This window comes from Girardinichthys multiradiatus, chromosome 19 (assembly GCF_021462225.1).
Source record: "Girardinichthys multiradiatus isolate DD_20200921_A chromosome 19, DD_fGirMul_XY1, whole genome shotgun sequence".
In the NCBI taxonomy this organism is placed as follows: Eukaryota; Metazoa; Chordata; class Actinopteri; order Cyprinodontiformes; family Goodeidae; genus Girardinichthys; species Girardinichthys multiradiatus.
The window spans coordinates 15,324,715-15,346,996 of record NC_061811.1 but is presented as its reverse complement, the minus strand read 5'-3'; the positions used below and the strand labels follow the sequence as shown (position 1 = coordinate 15,346,996).

Here is a 22,282-nt window from a genome sequence, read left to right as displayed (position 1 = left end):
TAGATTTTACATTTAGGCTTGATTATGGTATGAAAAATATTCAGTGCCAGTGAAAAATGTACATGTATTTATTGGCATTAATGTCAATCATTTTCCTGATGCAACCTCTCAGGTAAAAAATCTGAGGTAAACTTGAGAAATATTGAACCCACTTCAACCCACTCAATAATCCAATACCTCTGACATTAAAACTTAGCATGATGGGACCACCTCCATGCCTGACAGAAGGCAGTGTTTTAAATGTCTTAAAGCCAAACCATCTTGCGTCCATTGTCACCAAAGACCTCAATCAGCCTCATCTAAAAAAAAACTACATCTTTTTGCAGAACCTATTTGGCTGCAAACAGCTGTCAAGCTTGGTGGAGTCTGTTTTGGAGCAGTCCTGTCACCAAACTGGAGACAGAGACACTGGTGCTGCAGTAGCTTCCAGTTTATGATGAAGGCTTGGTGGTTCTTTAACAATTTATTTTCATCCAAGGATAACATTTTGGGTCAGATGATTAAAACGTGGACAGATTTGTACTTTCCATCATGCCAACGATCTCAAACAGACATAGTTTGAGATCAGTGAAGCACGTTTAACGTAGGAGAGAGCTAACCAAAAAAAGAAGCTTCAGCTCCAAATTCAACACTTTCAAGTTCGTGAGAAATCCACAGCTGCTAACATGGGCAGGCTAAATGTCGTCTGAAGAAACATCTTATGATCAGATGAAAAATATAAAGTAATTTGGCAAAAAAGACAAAAGGAGTATTGGGGGCATCAAGTAGAGACTTTCAAATGTAAGAAAACTGTACCAGCTGGCATGGTGGTGGTAGCATCATGCTGAGGGTCAGTTTCACTGCTAGGTGTACAGGTGCAAATAAATATTAGAGAGGGTGGCAGGCATATATATATTTTTAAATCTACAATAACTTATGCATCCAATTCTTGTATGACTGTTGTATTCTCATTACACTCTGAAAAAAAAAAAAAAGAATCATTCAAATACATCCTTTAAGTCCTACAATTAATGGCATTCATTCCCAAGGTGAGTGTATGCATATCATTCATGTTTGCTGTGCAGAAATCTAACAAAGAAAAACTGTTTAATTTACTTGACATCTACCCAGAAGATCAGGGCCCGTATTCACAAAGATTCTCAAGTCCTCTCAGACAGCTCCTATCTCAGCCTAGAAATTCCTATCTTAGTGAGGTGTGGTTGACCCTGTTGCTAGGTGTGATGCCCTCTTCTAAGAGCTTCTAAGTGATTGCTTTTTAATAGAAACAAGAAAATGTGCTCCTAGTAATCAATGGAGAGAAATTAACTGACGATAGCATTTAGACTGGATTCAGAAATATGTAAATCATGATAAAACTTGGCAAGATTAAATTAATTGTCACAGCATCAAAATGTTTAAACATAGCTTATGTACCTTTACTTATTATGTTTACTCGTCATGCTGGTCATTTTCATACTGCATTTATGTCATATTAATTTAATACTAATATTAAAACTTACTGTGTTCTCCTTCTTGCATAGTGAGATTTAGCTTGGTAAAATGACCAAAACAAAATGAGGAAGACAAAAAAAGGCAGAGAAAACCGAACTGAACAGGACAAGAGACAGCTGGTGGAGAAGAGTGGAGTGGAGTTTGGTCCTGGGATCACAGTGAGAACAAACAGGCATTCCCTGCAGATCAATGCGTCGTTCCCTCTGTTTTCAGCACCAGCCTGAAATGTGAGCAGCTCTGGTACCTGCTGCAATCAGAAGCTAGAGAGGAGGTAGCAGCAGACCAGAGAACTTCTCCACAGACGTTGTAGATGACCATTTAGGCTTAGGCTGCTGACACCATCACGTACAATATAGCAAATACTTATTCACCTCATTTACATCCTCCTTCTATGTATTTAGTGCTTAGATTATTGTACTGTTTCTTGTCCAGAGTTTTTTATTTATTTTTTTCAAGTTTTTCCAAATTTATTTTTTGAAAGCCTTTTCAAAAAATTAAATATTTTAATAATTGTGTACGGTTTTGTTTGTAATTTTGTTCACTTTTTAATTCATTTCAGTTATTTATTATTGTTACTATTATTTATTTATCTTTCCTAATATTACAAGAGGTTGACCTTTAACCTGTCCAGTATTTAATTTCCCCCTAAGGGGATGAGAAGCTTAATCTTATCTCTATGTTAATGATTGTATGATTGTTATATAAGTTGATGTGTTCATTTACTCGACTATTAAGGCAGTGGATCCCTGTGCGGTCGAGCCGGTAGCATTTTATTAATTCACTGTTATTCATTGTACAGATAAGATCTCTCCTTTCTCTTGGTCTTCCCGCCATCTTCTCTGCTTAAGGCACTCAAGAAATTCGAAGATTTTACTTAGAATGACATCACTACTACTACTTTTAGTCTGAGGATTTTTTGTGAATATGGGCGCTGGTCTCTCTGATCCAAGTCCCATACAGTCAGTCTGTAGGCTGATTAACTTATTTTAATTAAATAAGATCAGATGCTCAGTGCAATGTAGCTGAATATGATTACTGAAGTTCAAATCAGATTAAGCATGCAGGGGGGTTTCTTTTCTTCAAAACTCACTTAATCTTCTCAGCAAGTTGCTCTGTGTTTTCTCTGATGGCTGCCGTGACTTGATACATGGGATTCAAGATGAAACCTTCCACATTAGCCTACAGAGAAAGAAAACAGCAGTTATAATTTAAAACAAGGGTTCTAAAAACAGAAGATGAAGGCAGCTCATCGTGTCAAACCTCTTTTCTGTTTTGAGCTGAATGCCTGGAGCTCTGGTCGCCTGATCTCGGGTCAGAGTCTCTTTTTGGTGCAGGACTTTGTGGGACTCTGTGGTTTACCTCAGGCTCTGAGACGTAAGGGACCTTCTGGAACGCAATAAGAGTTCAGAAGTTAGGTCTCAGAGGTTAGACGGGTCCGGCAGACTAAAACTGGTATGCCCATTCAGCAACAGTGATTTGGATTTTGCAATCTTAAATAAGAATTTTAAGAGTTAACCAACGACACCAGATGTTATGGATGCACCAATACATCACACAGTGGCCAAAATTGGCCAATTTTACTTTGACTGAGCAGCTGGTGGGAAAACCACTTTTTCTGGTTTTTGAACAGATCAATAAATAGCATGTTCATTGATGTTTTATTAAAACAAAGTTTACAAGTATATATTTTATAGATTTTAGTCCATGAAAAAATGAAACAAGTACTGAAGCCAGCAGGTCAGATCTGAAAGAAAACTAGAAATTGGTGCTGACGGCGCAACCTGATCGGTGCATCCCTATAAGATCTTAGACATTTAACTAAATTATATTCTTATGAAGAGTTATTGAATTCTGCTTTGCTTAACATAAAAAAACATCAACAAAAACATACAGTGGTCAGACCACATTAGTTGATTTATTTTTCCACGGTACTTTACAATCACCTCATATCTTACATGTGTATATGTCGTAGTCAAGGCAAGAAAGTGGAAGTAAAATGATAAAAAAATAAAATGTCCACATTTAAAAGGCTGGATGTACACATGTAAAAATATTCTTTTATTCACATTTTAAAGAAATTTGATAAAGTTATGAAAGCAAAAATGTTTATGTATATTTATACATTTGTAAAGTACAAACTGAATCGTGATGCAGTAGCAAGAGAGTGATAATTAAAAGGTGCTTTCCACTGCATCAGATTAAAGACTGGAATAAAACTTGCTGTTAATAATGCAGAAAGTTAAATATCAGTCAACCTGGGATGTACCTGTTCACTGTTCTCTGCTACAGGTGTTTGTGGATCACCGTCACCTGCTACATCATGGATCTCTCTGGCTAAGATAGCCAAGTCTTTGGCCAGATCTTGACTCAACCTTACAGTTAGAGAAAAAAGAAAACACAGAACTCATGTCAGGACACAGAAATAAATGGGCAAAAGTTCATTGTGTTTTTGAAGTCGAGCTGACCTTTCAGACGGTGGCAGAGATAAGATGTCTGAGATCAAGCTGCTATATATTTACAGTAGCCAAAGCAAATATGCTGTTTGTTATAAAATTCAAGAAATGTTGTACTTTCTGGTGCAAGATAACACTTCAAATTTTGTTTTTTATTTAATTGTCCTTAACCTGACTTGTAGAAGGGTCCTGATCTTTCCTTGTATAGCTCAATTTATTTCTGGTGCAGCTCCCATAAGTTCCATTATAAAAGGTATAATTTATTTTTGCTGTAAAACTAAACTGCATCCTGCACAGCTGCCAAGGCCAGCTGTTTTGTGTAAATATTGCCGTTTTACATCAAAATAGAGCATAGTTCTGTCCCCTGTTGTGTGCATGTTCAGCTCTGTAGTATGGGCCACCTACTGGTATCAAGGCATGCCTACAGTTCAGTAAGTTTTATTTATATAGCACCTTTCTCAGAGAGCAGTCGCAAAGTGCGTTACAGTAAGAAGACATCATTAAATACAATTACATGGACATTTAAAAATGCACTACAACAACATACAGTTGGTCATAGCAGCCCTGGGACCAGTGAAGCTGGAGTGCTTGTTTAAAAAAACAATGTCTTAAGTTTTAAAAGCATTGACAAGGTCCAGTGATCGTAAGTAAAAGTGGTAGTTCATCCCACAGTCTAGGTCCTACAACCTGGACGGATCTGTCTCCTCGGGTCCTAAGGAGTGCGAGGGACCATCAATAGATTGTGCTCGGAGGATCTCAGGCCACAAGCCGAAGCGAAAGGCTGAATCAAATCACAGATGTAGAAAGAGGCCTGAAAAATGCAGCGCTCTGAATGTCAACAACAGACATAATAGAGGGAACCAATGAGTTGACCTTTTAGGACAGGGGTAATGTGGGGCCCTCTGTTAGTGCTCATCAGGATCCTCGCAGCAGAGTTTTGTTATCAGCTGTGAACAAGCCAAATCGATTAATTACATGTAGAAGAAACGCCAGTGAAAGCTTGAGCCACTGCAATTTTCTTTGGACATATGAAGGATAAGCTTCGTTTTGAACAATTTAGGGAATCAATCTGCTTGTTATAAAGATGTACATTTTGAGTTTACAGAATATAAAAATAGAGGAAGAGAATATATTTATTTTACACTTTTTTGTAACAAGTAAATATTTAAATATACATAAAACACCTATTACTCATTCTGTAATGAAGGGGTGGGGAAACAGCTCTGTTATGATACATAAAGTGATGGAATAACTCTTGTATCCATGCACATTTATGAAGATATGGTTTATTTAACCTATTTGTTCTGTCTTTTATCTGCTCATATTATATACTTAATCTGTGTTTTAGTCCCTTGAATATTCAACTGTTTGACCCTGTTCAGAACTGGCATTAACATACTGATGTAAGTGGACATGAATAACAACCACCATTAACATTTGTCTTTAAAATCCATCCTGAGTGATTCAATCTCAGTTACTTGTTTCACATGCAAATAAACTTTGCTGAGCAATAAACAGGATATCAACATTTCTAGTGATTTTTCTGTAAAATCCCAAATATTTATTAATTGAACTATGGTATTACTCAGACATCAACTCGGCTAAGATTCACCTGGGTCACATTTTGTAGAGTTAGTTTGGCTATAAACTCCTAATCAGCTTACTTAATGTAGCTGTACTGACAACATGAAAGATGTAAAAAAAAAAAAAAAAAATACACTAAAAACTTCTCTAACCCATAACACAATGCAATAAAACATCTCACTGCTTCTTGACAACACTTACCTGCTGTTTAAAATTAAAAGGAAGGTCGCTATTCTGAGATTATAATGTGAATGGTGAAAGCAGTAGCTCTAAAAGAGATCAAAATAAACCGCAAAATCCCATAAACATTCTATAAAAACCTTTAATTGAGAGAGAACATCGTTTTTTTTAAATTAAGGAGAACTGTCCTTCAGTGTGTCCTAATAAGAATGGATTCAGTCAGCTAAACTAGCTGCAGAAACAAGTATCCCAGAACATTTCAACATTATTAGCCTTTTCTGAGTTTATAGCTGCTGGCACATGATTGGATCACTCAGGACTGGTGCCAGGTGTGAATGCAATCTTAGCATGTTTTTGAGAGTTTGTTGCATCAACTCTCTCGACCAAAAAATAGTATCCAACAGTGGACTTAATTTTGAAGATTTGCAGCAGTTTGGCTGCTTTGTGACATTTCTTACCGGGCAATCTCAGCACTGTGGGTGGACCAGTTGTGGAACGCTTCTCCTTCACGGTTCTCCTCATCAGAGTTTCTGCTGCGGGGTTTTGGGTGCTGGGCGACCACTGGTTGAGGCCGGGCCTGACTGTGTGGAGTATGAGAAGCTGGGGAAGGTTGGGAGCGTTTGTGTTTAAGATTGCTCCAGTTTGATTCATACTCTTCATCTGAGGTAGAGGTATAGTCAGAACCCTTGTGTCGCCTCCTAGAGCCTCGTTGTGAGTTGGTTAGAGTTTTCCAAAACAAGTACAGAGAGGTGGGGAAAAGGAGAGAAATGAAAGTGCAGGGAAAGAATTCCTTTAGAAAACTCATCACCACGTATTTCAGAGAGGAGTCACCAAAACATTTCCCATAGCAAAAGACAGAGAAGACGCTGCGAAAGTCCTCATCTCCACATCTATGAATTTAGTGTTCTTATAAGCTTCCCTAATTGTCTATAACTAAATATCAGCACACAACGTCCACAGTTGCTAAAAACCAATAAGTGAAAACTCCTATAGGTCCCAAGAAACTTTTTATTTCATTTAGTTCAGAACGAGTATGGGAGCTTTTAGCATGGCTGCATATATTGAAAGCTGTATTAATTAGTTTTAAACAACTCTGTATGGGAACCCAAAGCAGATGAGAAAAAAGTGTTTTGTGAATACTGTGCAGTTAGTGTTTTAGATGTTAGTAAAATGCCCAAATCAGCTCCCATCATAAATGGCTTTTAACAAGCACAATTCACAAAAAAATACCACAAATGAACAAACTGGGTTGCTCCACATTTTTAATGTAATATTGTCCAGACCAATGGTTGTGTAGTTGCTAGTTATTTTTAGCCCAAGGTATAAATATAACATATAACAATGTATGGAAGATAATTTATTTCTACATTTCTATTTATTTCTTCTTTATTTCTACTGGATGGATATAAGAAATGATGGATAAATGGACGAATTGATAGATTGTGGGTGAGGTTGGTGGACTGACGGATCTTTTAAAAAATTAGGGAATAATGTCTAAATACAAATATTTTTAGATTTTCCATTGTGTTTTTTCCATACTTCTCCAGAGCCAGAATGAAGTATTAAAAGGTGTAATTTTCTAAATCTGAGACTTTATTCTACTTTGATTCAAGACAAAACGCCTCCAATCTTTTAGTTTAAAAGGACAATATACGAGTATAATCCACTTACTTGCTGTGCTGCTGGTATATTTGGCACTGCCTGAGCGTGAGCGAGAAAATGGCATTTTGTTGAGCGCTGACTTCTGTGGCCTTTCCACAGGTTTGGTTCCTGGAGTAGAAATCCGTTGATTGGAGCTGCTGCTCGGATCTATGCTGCGGCTGGAAAAGCTTGTGCTCTTGCCCGTCCACTGTGGGGTGGAAGAAGCTTCTGTGTCACTGGGTGTATTGAATGAGCCGGTACGCTTTCGAGGCATGGCCAACATATCCAGTCTAGAGGGTTTCTTGGCTTCTTGGGGCTGCTTTGCAGCAGGGCTGTTCACCTCTTGGGCTAACCTATCAGTTTCTGTACCCTCATTGTCTGAGGACTCTCCCAGGCGAGCCCGTCGGAGCATGGAGGCCCTTGTGGGTCTTGGGGCTGATAAGCTGTTGGCACGGCTTAACATTTGAGACACTCTGGAGGACTTGCCGTCCTCCTTCTGAAGAGGCAGGGTGTATTTTCTGTGGGTTTGGTTGCTGCCATTTTCCTGATCGGAGTACGGTAAGCTCTGAGGGTCGTCACTCAGGTCTGTAGAGCCAGACTTCCCCACACTACGTCTTAGTCCAACATGCCTCCTGAAGGGTTCTGCCTTGTTACCACCATTTGAACCACAAGAATGCAGCTTTTCAGTCTGGTTATTTACCCCTTGATTAATAGTGTCCGTAGTTCTCCTGTCTCTATGAGGGATACCAGCATATGTCTTCTTAATTAGAGTATGTGGTTTGGTCTTATTGCTGTGCTGGCTGACAGTGCTGGACGTATCCACATCAGAGTCCCCAGAAAGAGAGTCCATTATGGGGGATGGAGTAGTCACTAATGGCGTTGCTTGGAATTTGGCCTCCAGAACAGCAAGAACATCCTCTGTCTGTTTGAGGTAAGATTGAGTGTCCTGACTGCTGTTCCCCTGGAGAAACCCAGAGTCTGGGTCTCTTTGAACAGGCAGACTAGAGATGTTCGGCAGTCTGGCATTACTTGGCCTCTCTTTGGTGAAGCTCTCCTGTCTGATCAAAGAAGGTGCTGCTGCTTCTTTACCTTCTGGACTATCTGTCCTTTGGTTCAATATGGGAGCAGAAGCAGTGACCTTAATGCCAGAGCTCTGAATGCCCTTCTGCTTGGTCAGAGTGGCTGATGAGAAGATGCTAGATACAGACTTTCTCTCAGCCTTAGGAGTGCTGATTTTAAAGACTCCGTGCTGTGGTTTGGACTCCTCCTCTGACCCGATATAAAAAGACGTGGACTTAAAAGGAAGTCTGGAGTTGTCTTCATTTTGCTTCTCTTCTGCTTCGGATAGCTGTCTCCTACTCTGCTCTATAATGGACCCATCATCTGATTTGCTGGCATCGCTCAGGCTGTCAGGCTCTACATCATCCTGCACTGTTAACCTGTGAACACCATCATCAGGCTTGGGGGCTACTGAGGTAGTGTCCTCTATGTCGAATGTCATGTTTGGGTTATAATGAACATGGATGCTGGGAGTCAGAATGTCGCTGTTGTCCCTGTGCGGCACGGACTGAAGGATGCGTCGAGCCCTTGAACTTTCTGCATCCAAATTGTCTTGGCTGACTGCGTTCTTGTGGATGATAGTACCCCGTGCTGTATCGAACACAATCATTAAATATCATTCATATTCATCAGTGTGTCACATTATCATTTCAAATAGACTAATATCTCTTCAGGTGGCTTACCCCCTCCTGACGGCTCCATCTGGGAAGGCATGTCAAAGAGGCCAGACGAAGGCCCAGACTCTGTGTAGCTGTCCGCCAAACTGGCCCAGCAAGACATCCACTTAGGCGCCCCCTGTACCAAGGCACCTGCTGGCTGAACCTGTGTAAAAACACACAACTTATTCAACATCTTTAAAAACTGCAATGTTCGCAGTTAAAATAGCAGAGACTAGAAGAGAGTAATCTGTTAGATACGTAGTACACCGGCTACAAAAACAAGGGACTTAATTCTTAAAATCTGCTTAAATAGAGGGAAAAAATACCATAAGAGAAAAGTACCCAAAAGGCTTTAAGCAAAGAAAAAGTAATCAAGAGAGAGACACCTAGAGGAGAATGTGGATCAAAAAGCCAAACTAAGGCTTTATTGCATTTCAGACTTAGAGATGCACTGAGAAATGGCTAGTGACCGGAATCAGACAATTTTACTCTACTTTCTCTGAAGGGATCTAAAAATCGGACATTTTTTGATCAGGGAAAGCACCATAGCTAACCGCTTGGAGGTTGCGCTGACAACACTCCCTGATATAGCAGTTGAGACAGAGGAGCAAAATCAGTTATCGAAAATCAGCCACTAAATCTCTACCCAGTACGCTCTATTTAAAATGTTGATTAGATGTAATTATATCAAATGATTAGAATTTTCCAAACCCAGCAGAAGCAGAAGGGGTTACCTTTACCCCCTTTAGACCTTGTCCCTGCTCTGGAGCTGGAAAACCCTCATCACAGCTACTCCGCCTATACTCCTCCCTGCCCTGATCAATAACAGTCCTAAATGCTGAGGATGCTTCTGCTTCAGTCTGCTTCATTTGCTCTGGGCTCTCAACACCAAACACCTGTCAGGAACAAAGCATTGCAAGTGTGAAGAAGGTAAAGCTGCAAACGTTTGAGGCTCACACATGGCGGAATACAAGATGCATGCGAACAATAAAGAGAGAATATTTCAGTTCAAGCAACATGCGGAGAATTTTAGCCATGAAGATCTTTTCTGTGCCATGAAAGACACTTGCCTGGTCAATCTTGCTCCGTGCCTCTTCCAACTCCTTATCTTGAATATCTGCTTCAATGGTGTAAGTTCCTGCATCGCTTAGACTGTCGTCCTCCTCATTTCTGGGGCTCCTGACTTCCACAGTCTGAGTAGGTATGAAAGTGGTTTTTAGGGGAGCAGGTGGATGGATAGGGGAGGAGGTCTGAGGGTGGAGATGTCCAACAGGTGGAGGAGGGCTTGACTGCCTCTGCTCAGACTGTGTAACAGCCGCTGTCCGTCTTTGAGCTGCTTTAGGGGAATTGGAAGCATTTCTTTCCCTGCTGGAAGAAAACTTTTCTTTCTGTTTAAGTAATTCAGCATTAAATTCCTTTGTGATTTTGGACCTCCGACCGACGCTGCTAAAAGGTTTTACAGTGACAGATGATGAAGAGCGAGAGGAAAAGCTGGTGCTGAGCCGGTCTTCTGTCTTTTCCCTTCGTAGAGAGCCAGCTCTTTGAAATCCTGAAGTATCAGGCCCTTTCAGTGGAATAGTGTAACGCTGGGTTGGGGGAGTAATGGAGGATGAAGATGAGACATGTCTCTCTGTATTTGGGCTTGAGCTCTTTTTATCCTGCTGGACCCGGAGGTGTGGGGACTCAGGTGGGGTGGCAGTATGGGTGAAGGACTGAGAGTGCTTCTTTCTTGAGTTATCGTCAAAGAACTCAATGACAAAGGCTTGATTAGGTTCCGCCTTACTGTGACTGGAAAGAGACTGAGATTCTGGTGGAGAGGAAGACTCTGAACTTGGAGAGGTTACTGAGGTTTTAGGGGAACCGTGCAAAACGTCTTGAAGTTTGGATTGTGGGGGTTGATTTGCATTGTATACAGAATGCCCTGGTTCACTATAAGAGCCGTTCTCGTTGTAGTTTGCTGAAGAAAGACAGAAAAGTTTAAGCAAAACAGTAACTATGAAATTTTACCTTAAACAGAGATTATATAAAAGGACTCACCATTCCTTATTTTCAGATCTGATGAGTGACTGTTTGTGCTGTATATATTTTCACCCTGTGACGTTCTCCTTATCATGCTAGCGTTGCTTTGGACCAGCCAATCAGCTACTTTGCTTTCTGCTGATAACACCTCTGTAGGAGTGGAAGGGGTCTCTGGGGAGGTTTGCTTATGCTGCTGGCGAAAAGCAAACTTGGTCACATGGTCTTTAATCTTCAATTTACCTGGAGTGCATTCATCAAATTCGATGGTGAAGGAGGCATGGCTTTGGACCACAGGAGGCGTGGATGTGGAGGGGATGAACTGAGTGGAATCTGAGGTATCCTTTGTTGGCACCTCGTGAACATGTGAGTCTGGACTTTTCGCAGGTTTCTGCTGGAATTCCTTTGTTGGGATCTCAAAGTAGCTGGGCTCACGATGGTAGGAGAATGTGGACTTGACCTGAGTGTCTGACTGAGAACGGTGGACCTCGTATCTTGGTACATCTTTGGCAGGCTCTGGTACAATAAAGGGGGAAAAAAACAACAGTAAATACTGACATGTCAGGAATTATAAATCTGCCTATGTTAGTAAGAGAAACTGAGAGGAAAACACTAAATTAAGTGCAGAAATGCACTGAGACATTGTCTGTTGACTTCTTTCCAATAATTTCAAGCTTGGTAGGCCCTGATCGGTGTTCTACGAAAGTCCTGAAAGGCAAGTGAGAAAAAACTCTGAGAGGTTTCTTTTTTTTCCCCAAAGTGTTTGTTCTTGTCATACTTCGTTCTGCCACTAGAGGCACTGCAGTAAAGCCTCCAGTCTTGTTCAAATGGATAGTCAAGGGGCTGGTTTTCAAGAATCAATTTGACATTTTTATTTTATTATTTTATTTTACTTTAAAACAATCTTATTTAGAACAGTAAAATAAAATACAATAAAGGCACATGAACTGCATTTGTTGGCAACGCTATGTTGTACCAGTGCAACAAAGAATCAACTACAAGGGTGATCATGGACATTTGTAGGACAAGGGAAAATTTGCCCACCAAGACTGCTTTTCCCTAGGACAAAGACTGTATCTTCCAAAAGGCTTTAAAACTTGAAAACAACTTGTCACAATAAATTATAGAGGGGTATAATTAATCACCAGGGAAAATTTAATCCTTTATGTAATATGTAATATACACTGCTCAAAAAACATAAAGGGAAGATTTAAACAACACAATATAACTCCAAGTAAATCAAACTTCTGTGAAATCAAACTGTCCACATAGGAAGCAACACTGATTGACAATCAATTTCACATTCTGTTGTTCAAATGGAAAAGACAACAGGGGGAAATCTTTGGCGATTAGCAAGACACTCAATAAAGGAGTGGTTCTGCAAGTGGAGACCACAGACCACTTCTCAGTACCTATGCTTTCTGGATGATGTTTTGGTCACTTTTGAATGTTGGTGGTGCTTTCACACTCGTGGTAGCATGAGACGGACTCTACAACCCACACAAGTGGCTCAGGTAGTGCAGCTCATCCAGGATGGCACATCAATGCGAGCTGTGGCAAGAAGGTTTGCTGTGTCTGTCAGCGTAGTGTCCAGAGCCTGGAGGCGCTACCAGGAGACAGTTCAGTACACCAGGAGACGTGGAGGAGGTCATAGGAGGTCAACAACCCAGCAGCAGGACCGCTACCTCCACCTTTGTGCAAGGAGAAACAGGAGGAGCACTGCCAGAGCCCTGCAAAATGACCTCCAGCAGGCCACAAATGTGCATGTGTCTGCACAAACGGTTAGAAATAGACTCCATGAGGATGGTATGAGGGCCCGACGTCCACAAATGGGGGTTGTGCTCACAGCCCAACACCGTGCAGGACGCTTGGCATTTGCCAGAGAACACCAGGATTGGCAAATTCGCCACTGGTGCCCTGTGCTCTTCACAGATGAAAGCAGGTTCACACTGAGCACATGTGACAGACATGACAGAGTCTGGAGACACCGTGGAGAGCGATCTGCTGCCTGCAACATCCTTCAGCATGACCGGTTTGGCAGTGGGTCAGTAATGGTGTGGGGTGGCATTTCTTTGGAAGGCGCACGGCTCTCCATGTGCTCGCCAGAGGAAGCCTGACTGCCATTAGGTACAGAGATGAGATCCTCAGACCCCTTGTGAGACCATATGCTGGTGCGGTTGACCCTGGGTTCCTCCTAATGCAGGACAATGCTAGACCTCATGTGGCTGGAGTGTGTCAGCAGTTCCTGCAAGATGAAGACATTGAAGCTATGGACTGGCCCGCCCGTTCCCCAGACCAGAATCCGATTGAGCACATCTGGAACCTCATGTTTCACTCCATCCAGCAACGTCACGTTGCATCACAGACTGTCCAGAAGTTGGTGGATGCTTTAGTCCAGGTCTGGGAGGAGATCCCTCAGGAGACCATCCATCGTCTCATCAGGAGCATGTCCAGGCGTTGTGGGGAGGTCATACAGGCACATGGAGGCCACACACAATACTGAGCCTCATTTTGACTTGTTTTAAGGACATTACATCAAAGTTGGATCAGCCTGTAGTGTGTTTTTCCACTTTAATTTTGTGTGTGACTCCAAATCCAGGCCTCCATTGATTAATACATTTGATTTCCATTGATGATTTTTGTGTGATTTTGTTGTCAGCACATTCAACTTTGTACAGAGCAAAGTATTCAATGAGAATATTTCATTCATTCAGATCTAGGATGTGTTTTTTTTAGCAGTGTGTGTGCACACACACAACTCTCTAAAAGTTAAGGGCATTTGGCTTTCAGGTGAAACTTATGAACTTCACACTTTAGGCGACTGGCTCAGTAGGAAGAGTAGTCGTCTTGCAATCGGAAGGTTGTGGGTTCGACTCCAGCTTCCTCCTGCTGTATGTTGATGTGCCCCTGGGCAAGGCACTTAACCTCAAGTTGCCTACTGATCTGCGTATCGGTGTATGAATGTGTGAGCGTTAGTGAGTGCGATTGGGTGAATGTGGCTCTAGCGTAAAGCGCTTTGAGCGGCCTGTATGACTGGAAAGGCGCTATATAAATTCAGTCCATTTATCATTTACACTACAATGATATTAAATCATGAAAGTAGGGCATTTAAGTAGAAGCATGCAATGATTTCCTCATCTGAAATTATTGAAACAAAAGCAAACAACAGTGGTGGGTAAACCACAACAGAAAACATCAGTTTCTTGGTAATGTGTCATGTGACCCCGAGCATTAATTAAAGCCTGACAAAGACGTCTCATGCTGTTCACAAGTCTACTTATTGTCTGCTGGAGGTATGGCACCCCTCTTCATGGAGGGTGGCCCTCAGGTCTTTCAGGTTCTGGGGTACAGAGTAACGAGATCCAGATCCTAAGGTCTGGAGAAAGTTCAGGCCACTCCATTCTAGGGAACCCCAGTCTCCATCATCCGTTCCCTAATGATGCGACCTTGATGAGCTGGAGCATTGTCGTTCATGAAGATGAAATTAGGCCCGTATTGCTCATGCAGGCCCACAATGACTGGATTAATGATGTTATTCAAGTAGTATGGGCTTGTCATTGTACTACTCACTGGCGACGTACTGTGGATCAATTGTTAGCTGTCAATGCTGATTGAACTCGTAAATTTATTGGTCGATTCATAGATCAAACACCCATTGTGAATTTTGCTGTTAATCTGCTTGTTACAGAACAGGAATATTGTGCAAAAAGTACTGAAGCACTGAACTGTTGGACGTGTATTCAAAAGTTTAGAGGTCAACTGTAAAGGTTATGGTGCATTTTAGGTTCATCCTGAAATTTCATCCCGAAAGCCGAATACCCCAACTTTGTTTTGGCATTGTGGGTACAAATGCACATAGAAATAATGTTTATAGCATTATAGCAACAATGTCATTTATTTAAAAAAAGTTTACAAAAACAATACATTATTCACCATAAAATCAACCTAACAAAGGTTAAACTTTGAAAGAAGATGAGGAGACAGTAAAGTGGAGAGGCTAAACTTTCATAAACACAAAACAGTTCAATACATTACTGTGCTTGCTGCTCTGTTTAACCATAGCACACTAAGTCATTCAGAGTCTCAGGCTCAAGCTGTGTTTTCATGTACGCCTTGAGAGTGATAGTTACATGAGAGTCAAGCTAATCAAACAGACATGTGACTTCCTGATAGAAGAGACAGTGTCCCTCAAAATAAGAGTTGCACGACAACAACATGCATATCAATTCGATAATCTGTAATTATCAATCACAAATCCTCATCTTTCCCATAGACTAACTATTAACATCAAACAGGTAGAGGTAAAATGACCTCTCGAGATCAGGCTGCACTCCGCAGGCTAAGAGAGCTCCAACCATCGCTGAGGCCTCCCATCTGATGTGCTCCTGTTTGTTGAGCCTATGCGTCTTCCAAACCACCCTAGTAAATTTAAAAGCAGGCTCATTTTTGAAGGACTGACTTCGTATATGGCTTTTTAAGATCCAACTTCTAGTCCAAAAACATCTCAAAACACTTTTTAGAGCCAGACTTATAGTACTATTAACAAAATATAACTTCCTGCACTCACCTTCAGCGTAGCTGCTTGCGCCACCCTTTTATGGACAGAAAAGGGCATTACAAAAATACGCACTTAGAGAAATGAGACAACAAAATATTTTTTTCACTTGTCTTTTAGTGCTTAAGATAAAAAAAAAACTAGAAATATAAACCAAGATTTTGTTTTTCCCCCCATGTTAATTGGGCCAACAAAAACAGGTTATTTTCCCAATGGGTTTTATGGAGCTGTTGTCAGTAAAATATAAATAGAAACACATATATAAATAATTTAAGGATTCATATTTTAAGTCTTGCATGCTTATTATAGCCAGTTCTTGGACGCCTGTGGCTTTACTCCAGCGCCTCTAGTGGCAGAACGAAATATTACAAAAACAAATACTCTAACTTGCCTTTCAGGGAACAAGTGTTCCCTTAAAAAAAAAAAAAAAAAAAGCCTAGATTTTTTTTAAACTTGGCTTTCGGGCTTCTCTAGCGTTCAGTTGGTCGAAGCTGGAGTAGACCTGGAGTAGAGGTCAGCAGATACCAGAAAGGGGTCAGGATACCAGCAAATTGCTGTTTTATTGTTTCAAGCTTTCAAACTCTGCCATGACACATCCTTGATTTGCAAACATTTACCAAGTTCAGGTAAGGGTCTAAATTCTCTAGGGAATACACATGGAGACGGACACAGTTACTAATCTCACTCACAAATATGAGTTGCTTTAAACTGTTTAAGCCATCTCGGCAATCATTTAACTTTGTTTTAACAAAATAGTAAAACACTGTTTGTAGAGATGCAACAAACAGGCTTTTCCCAGCAAACATCGATTTGTTTTTTAGGTTTCAGGTGCTGACCAAAAATGGGGGAAATTCTTTATTCTGATATAGCCGACTCATTTTCCAACTCTCCGTTTCTGACTGTTTCACTTTTTTCGGGCATCTGGACGATCTTGCATCACAATACTTTCACTTAAAATATGAGGTAGATTATTGTAGATTAAAAACAGATCATCTAAATCACATGGTATAACCAGGAAATACAAAAATTTGTTTGGCATTTGGTCCAGTTTAAGTTTTAGCAATAAAAGGATCTAAATGTGAGAAAAAAGTTAAATGGAACCTTTCATTGAAATTAGTGTACATGTTTTCTACATCTAAACAGAAATCAACATTAAAAAAAACATTTTTTTAGCAACTCCGATAGTAAATAATAAAAAAAAAAGTCTTTAAACTTTTTTTTTTTACACTCAATTTTATTTTTACATACATATCCAGTCTTGTAAAATATTCCAATCATATTCCTTACCTTAACAGATTGCATAAACAGTAACAAATAATTCAGATTTGTTAGAACCTGAACAACAGCGCACCAATCCAAGCCTAATAGGGAAAAATAGGCCGGCTGCGCGTTTTGGCGCAGTTCCAAATATTAATAATGATTGACTTCTCATGGCAGGAAGATTAGCAATTCATATTTTGAAAGCTTTTATTAAAGCTGTTGATTATATTTTAAGAGAAATCCAAATCGGCTGAACTTGAAAGATCAAAGCTTTACAAAAGTCACAGAAGTCTGGTCTCTAAATAAAAGACAAGAAACCTTTAACTTATAATTCAACCTAAACCAAACAATGTAATTGCCATGTAACTGTTAAACAATGAATCAAATGCCAGATGTTCCAGCTGTTAATGTGAGAAAACATCAACCAGTTGGTCTTATTTCCTTGCTGGATGTTGCCAAATATCACTTCAGGAGCTCAGAGTCCACAGTGGGGAAGCTGAGCTGTAATCCATTTTACTCTGGGCGGCACAAGGGAAATAATGACCCTTCCTGGCCCCTTCTGCAGATTAAAGGGCCATAATCCATCACGAGGCCAGCAGGCGGTCGGTGCCCATTGGTGTGGCAAACCCTCCCAAACTGTCAGTCAGCAACCTGCTTGAGGCTTAAAACCATCAATCTGTCCATGACAGGCACAGAGCATCACATAGCAAAGCTAAAAACTCCCGTCATTACAGGTTAGGAGCTAGCTCACAGCTGTGGGAATACAGTATATATAGCGGATCTCAAAAGTGTGCATAAACTGAAAATATCAGGTTGTGATGTAAAACTGTGGCAGCACAAATTGTTTCTACCTTAAATGAGACATTTAACCTAATTCAACTAAAAAAAAAAAAAAAAAAAAAGAAATATCGTCACATTCCCTGAAAAGTTATTTTTTAGGAGATACCATCAGCAATAAAATGTTATAAATAAAACGGCTGCAATTTTAGCATTCAGTCTTCTTGAATTTATACCTACCCTCGACTATAGAGAATATGATTAAACTTATTATCAGTACTTGGACAAAAAGAGCGGGATATTTCTTCCACAATTAATTAAAACACCAGAGAGGCCACAGAAAGGCCAACAGCAACACTGACGGAGCTGCTAGAGCTTCGAGTCTAGTATTCTTAATGGTTCTGGACTAAGAAGTCATTCCTTATACTGAAAACATCTATGTCTGGCTAAAATCTCCCTAAACCCTGTGGGAAACTGGTATGATCTGACGAAACCAAGCTTAAGCTTTGAACCACAATTCCAAAAAGGCATATTTGGCACAAAATAACACAGTGTTTCTCCAAAAGAACACAATAACCACATTAAAACCTGGTGGACCAGGTGCACCCCTTTGGCAGCTACATTATTGTGCTTCTTAAATCATCTTTTATTTTTTTTTCCCCTCATATATTAGTTTATTTTTCTGTTGAATTCGACTGAACATATGCTATATCATAGAATCATGTTTTACTTTGCCAAAACAACTGGTATTTAAACAGTGGTGTGTACAGTTCTACGTCCACTGTACAAACATAAAATGCATTATCTGACCTGAAGTGTCATCCTCTGGCATTTTTCCACCTCTGTTCTGCTTTGTGCTATCTTGCTCCTCATCTTCACCCCACCAGGATGGTTGACCGTACAGAGGAGTAGGCTTGGATTTTGGAGAATCTGTGGGAGCTAGCAGACGAACATGAAATTTAGGAAAAATAAAAACATCAAGCATATCATGTACTCAGGCAAAGAAAAGGTAGACAGGAGAATAGGGGAAAATAGGGGTTCCCTTTTAATGTGAGAGAAAACAAAAAACTAAACTGCCTCTGTTTTGAAATGCAACAAGAACCTGTTGAACTCAGTTTCCTGGAGCATTTAAGTTTTGTTACACATTCTCTTGACTTGGAGGGGTTAAATGGTTTTACCAGCTGTAATCATGCAAACCACCGAATTTAATCCATCTCATGAGATGACAAAGTAGTAAATCATAATCTTCAATGAAAAAAAACAATACTATACAGGATACAAAACAAGGTATATTAAGGCCTCTTGCAGACACAGACACCAATATCTGCAGTGTATACTCCTCCTACAACTGCAATACAAAGAAGAGTTTTCCTGCTCTGCTTTAGTCAGACTAGCCATATATGCTGGCATGGTGCCACTCACATTCCAGCAAGCCATTAATGAATTAATTCAATAATCTAACGGCTTTTCTGCTTGATAAATAAGACAAAACAAGCTGTTTGGGGGCCTTAATATGGTTCCACAAACACAGGCTTCAGAAACACTTTACCACTGTTGCCTTGGACACATGCAATAAGACGCAAACACAGTGACAAGAGAAGAACAGGGGCATGTTACCAATTCCTTTCCACTTACTCAATCCTCTCACTTTAGCTCAGGAAAACATTCACAAGCACAGAGAGGTGCCCTCTGCTGAGTTATGCTATGGTTGTTAAAGAATTCATGAAAAAAGCACATCTTTAAACACCTATCAAACATAAAGCAAATATATTTTTCATGTGCATATCCGTACTTTCTTGGACTCAAATTTCCAGAGATCTCAGTTCTTTTCACACCACTTTTTAAAAAGTATTTATACAAAACTTCCCCATGAATTCTTGGCAAAAATATTTCTACAGTGGCCACACTCTAAATAAAGAACCTACAAAAATCAGAGAGCGGACAGGGAGGAAGGAAACACAAACGGACTTATACGGATAGACGGACGGACAGATGGGTGGACAAATGGACAGAATGGCAGATGGAAGAGACAAACAGCTGGATGGATGGATGGATGGATAAAAGAACAGACAGACGGATGGGCAAAGATAGTCAGATGATTGGATGGATGCAGGCATATATTTTATATCATTGGACAGGCAATAAAGTCTGGAAAAAATATCTGTACTCTATTTTTGTTCTCTATACTTATCTAGACTTGGAAAATACCTAAAACACCTACTTCTACAGAGAGCATCAGTACCCTGAAAAGGACACATAGCCTTAAACCTCACTTTCTTTTCTGTGTTTGTTGTGTACAGTAGTAACAATATGAACAAATACCTAAAAAGTATTGCACATTAATTTTTGTAAACAATGTTTCCCTAAAATGTGTTTCATCGGAGCATGCTTAGGAAATTTTAAACTCTCTCTCAAACCATAAACTGCCCCAGACCATTATGAGGTAAAGCAGGCTTGACTGAACCACTAACAGTGTAGAGCTGGAGTGTCAAGCCCTGCAAGGTTTGGATCCCCTCCACATCCTGCAAGGAAACAGGAGTACGAGCATGCTGAAGAGAAAATGAAATTGCTCTTTTAGTAGTCAAGAAAGCCAGATTAACACCTTCAATCCAGAGTAGGGCAAAAGTTGTTGGGATGTAGGGTAACTTCATCTGAAGAGAATGTGTTTGCATAAAGTCAACAGAGATATGAAAAGCGGGTTTCATACTGAAGAGGCTTCTCTAAATACGCTTCCATGCAAACAAACTGCTTATGAACAAAGGTAGGTTTAAATTACTGCTGCAACTTTAGCTTTAGTTTCTCAGGCAGGCAGTAAAACATCATCCTTATCTAGTTGTGGCAGTACACAGAGAAAGGCCTCGAAGGTTGGTTTGGTTATCTATATTTGGAGAGCTAGCTCACAACAGCAAAGTACACAGCTGCTTTAACTGCAGTCTGTCACTGCATAGAGACCAACAAACATGGCAATGGTGAAAACATTCATAGAGTTTGCAATGACTGTGACTGAAGTCACTGTGTTGGCTATAATCAATCCAACCAAACGCACAAAAACTGCTGCAGTTCCATTCAGGAGCATGAGGCTACAGTAGAAAAAGTCCTATTTTAAACATTAGTGGAAGTTTTTCCCATCAGAGTCAGAGGGCGAATTATGGAGCAGAAAGCTCTGTGCTGCTAAATAAACCGCAACTGCAATATTTTAGTCAGTGTGAATGAGTTTTATTCACAATGTGCTTCCACTGAGCAGACATTTGTATCACTGTTCCATTGATGCCTTCACTGTAAAAGTGGATTAAATTAGTAAATCTAAGAGCAGAACGTGAGATATTTTAAATATAGGCATAAACCTGCAGGTCGTCCACAACACGAAGAAAGCATCATCTCTATTGGCTCCCCACTTCTTGTTAGCATTCAGGCATGTCTCACAGAGATAAGACTGCTTGTCCTTAACTCCTACCTCACTTATCCTGCCAGCGCCGGGATCTCAAGATCGATTCCTTTGCAGACAACAGAATTGTCGCTTCGGCCTCTATATTCACATGCCGCCCTAATCTCATACCAGGGGAACTCTTAATAAAACAAGCCTGCAATGCTCTATCAGGGGATCTATAACCAAAGTTGATCGGCACACAGAGGCTCGCCAGACTTCCTCTTTCCTTGTGTGAGAACAGGATATTCAAATCCATATAAGATAGAACTGTTCTACTGAAGCAATAACACATGGGTTTAAATGCTCATATCTAAAAGCAAACTGATTCTGCGAACATATATCTGCTGTGTTGTTTACCTGTGAGTAACTGGGCCTTACGCTCAGCCTTTTCCTGCAGTTTGACATTGGAAACAGGGTCCTTGCTCTTTTCTGAGCTCTGGAGCTGCTGTTTTTCCGTCGAATTGGCTTCCATGGATTTTGCACTGGACTGGCTTTTGTACTTCTCATGATGCAAAGAGAGACAACAGGCAGGCAGGATATGAGAAACCTCTTGCTAACAATCAGGACAAATGTAAACTGTTCTTTTACACGTAGGGAAGGATATCCAACAAGAACTTGCTCAACTTAAACTACGACAATGTTTTATCTTTAACCTTTTTAGAACCAAGTGAATAAATCCAGAATTTTCATCAGAGCACTCATAAAAAGGGACAGAAAAGGGACAGGAAGTTCAGTATTACTTACATCCAGCACTTCCTTTGGGACCTTGTGTTGACTCTTCTCCAAGATATACACATGGACATGTACAGAACAAGTTAAAGTACTCAAATTTATATCTGTGCAACAGTTTATAAACTAGATAAGCATTGCAGATGCAACCAAAAGGCAAACTTCATACTTGTGGCCAAATGTAGTTTGGTCTCACAAGATGTGAGCTAATGTGTAGTTTTCCCATCCTCTGAACTTGTTTTAAGGCCACAACCAGCTATTTTACACTCACCTGCCACTTTATTAGGTACACAGATCTGGTGACTGTGGAGGCCATTTGAGTACAGTGAACTCGTCATCATGTTCAAGAAACCAGTCTGAGATGATTCGTGCTTTATGACATGGCGCGTTATCCTGCTGGAAGTAACCATCAGAAGATGGGTACACTGTGGTCATAAAGGGACGGACATGG

At 40.4% G+C, this 22,282-nt stretch overlaps 1 protein-coding gene across 5 annotated transcripts in view; it reads right to left on the bottom strand.

Moving 5' to 3' along the window:
* Positions 1-22,282, bottom strand: part of cep170ba (centrosomal protein 170Ba) — a 36,990-nt gene that overhangs the window by 2,092 nt on the left and 12,616 nt on the right. The window contains exons 5-16 of one of the 5 annotated variants that reach the window (XM_047344897.1): positions 21,847-21,905; positions 21,460-21,601; positions 18,486-18,614; positions 11,105-11,599; positions 10,138-11,024; positions 9,802-9,963; positions 9,092-9,230; positions 7,380-8,999; positions 6,167-6,413; positions 3,758-3,863; positions 2,752-2,874; positions 2,582-2,670 (exon numbers count right to left, since the gene is read on the bottom strand). In XM_047344897.1, coding sequence (XP_047200853.1) covers positions 2,582-2,670; positions 2,752-2,874; positions 3,758-3,863; positions 6,167-6,413; positions 7,380-8,999; positions 9,092-9,230; positions 9,802-9,963; positions 10,138-11,024; positions 11,105-11,599; positions 18,486-18,614; positions 21,460-21,601; positions 21,847-21,905 — 4,198 coding nt within the window. Of the gene's footprint in view, positions 1-2,581; positions 2,671-2,751; positions 2,878-3,757; positions 3,864-6,166; positions 6,414-7,379; positions 9,000-9,091; positions 9,231-9,801; positions 9,964-10,137; positions 11,025-11,104; positions 11,600-18,485; positions 18,615-21,459; positions 21,602-21,846; positions 21,906-22,282 lie in introns of all 5 variants that reach the window. The other 4 variants (XM_047344899.1, XM_047344896.1, XM_047344898.1 and 1 more) reach the window with 4 other exon arrangements.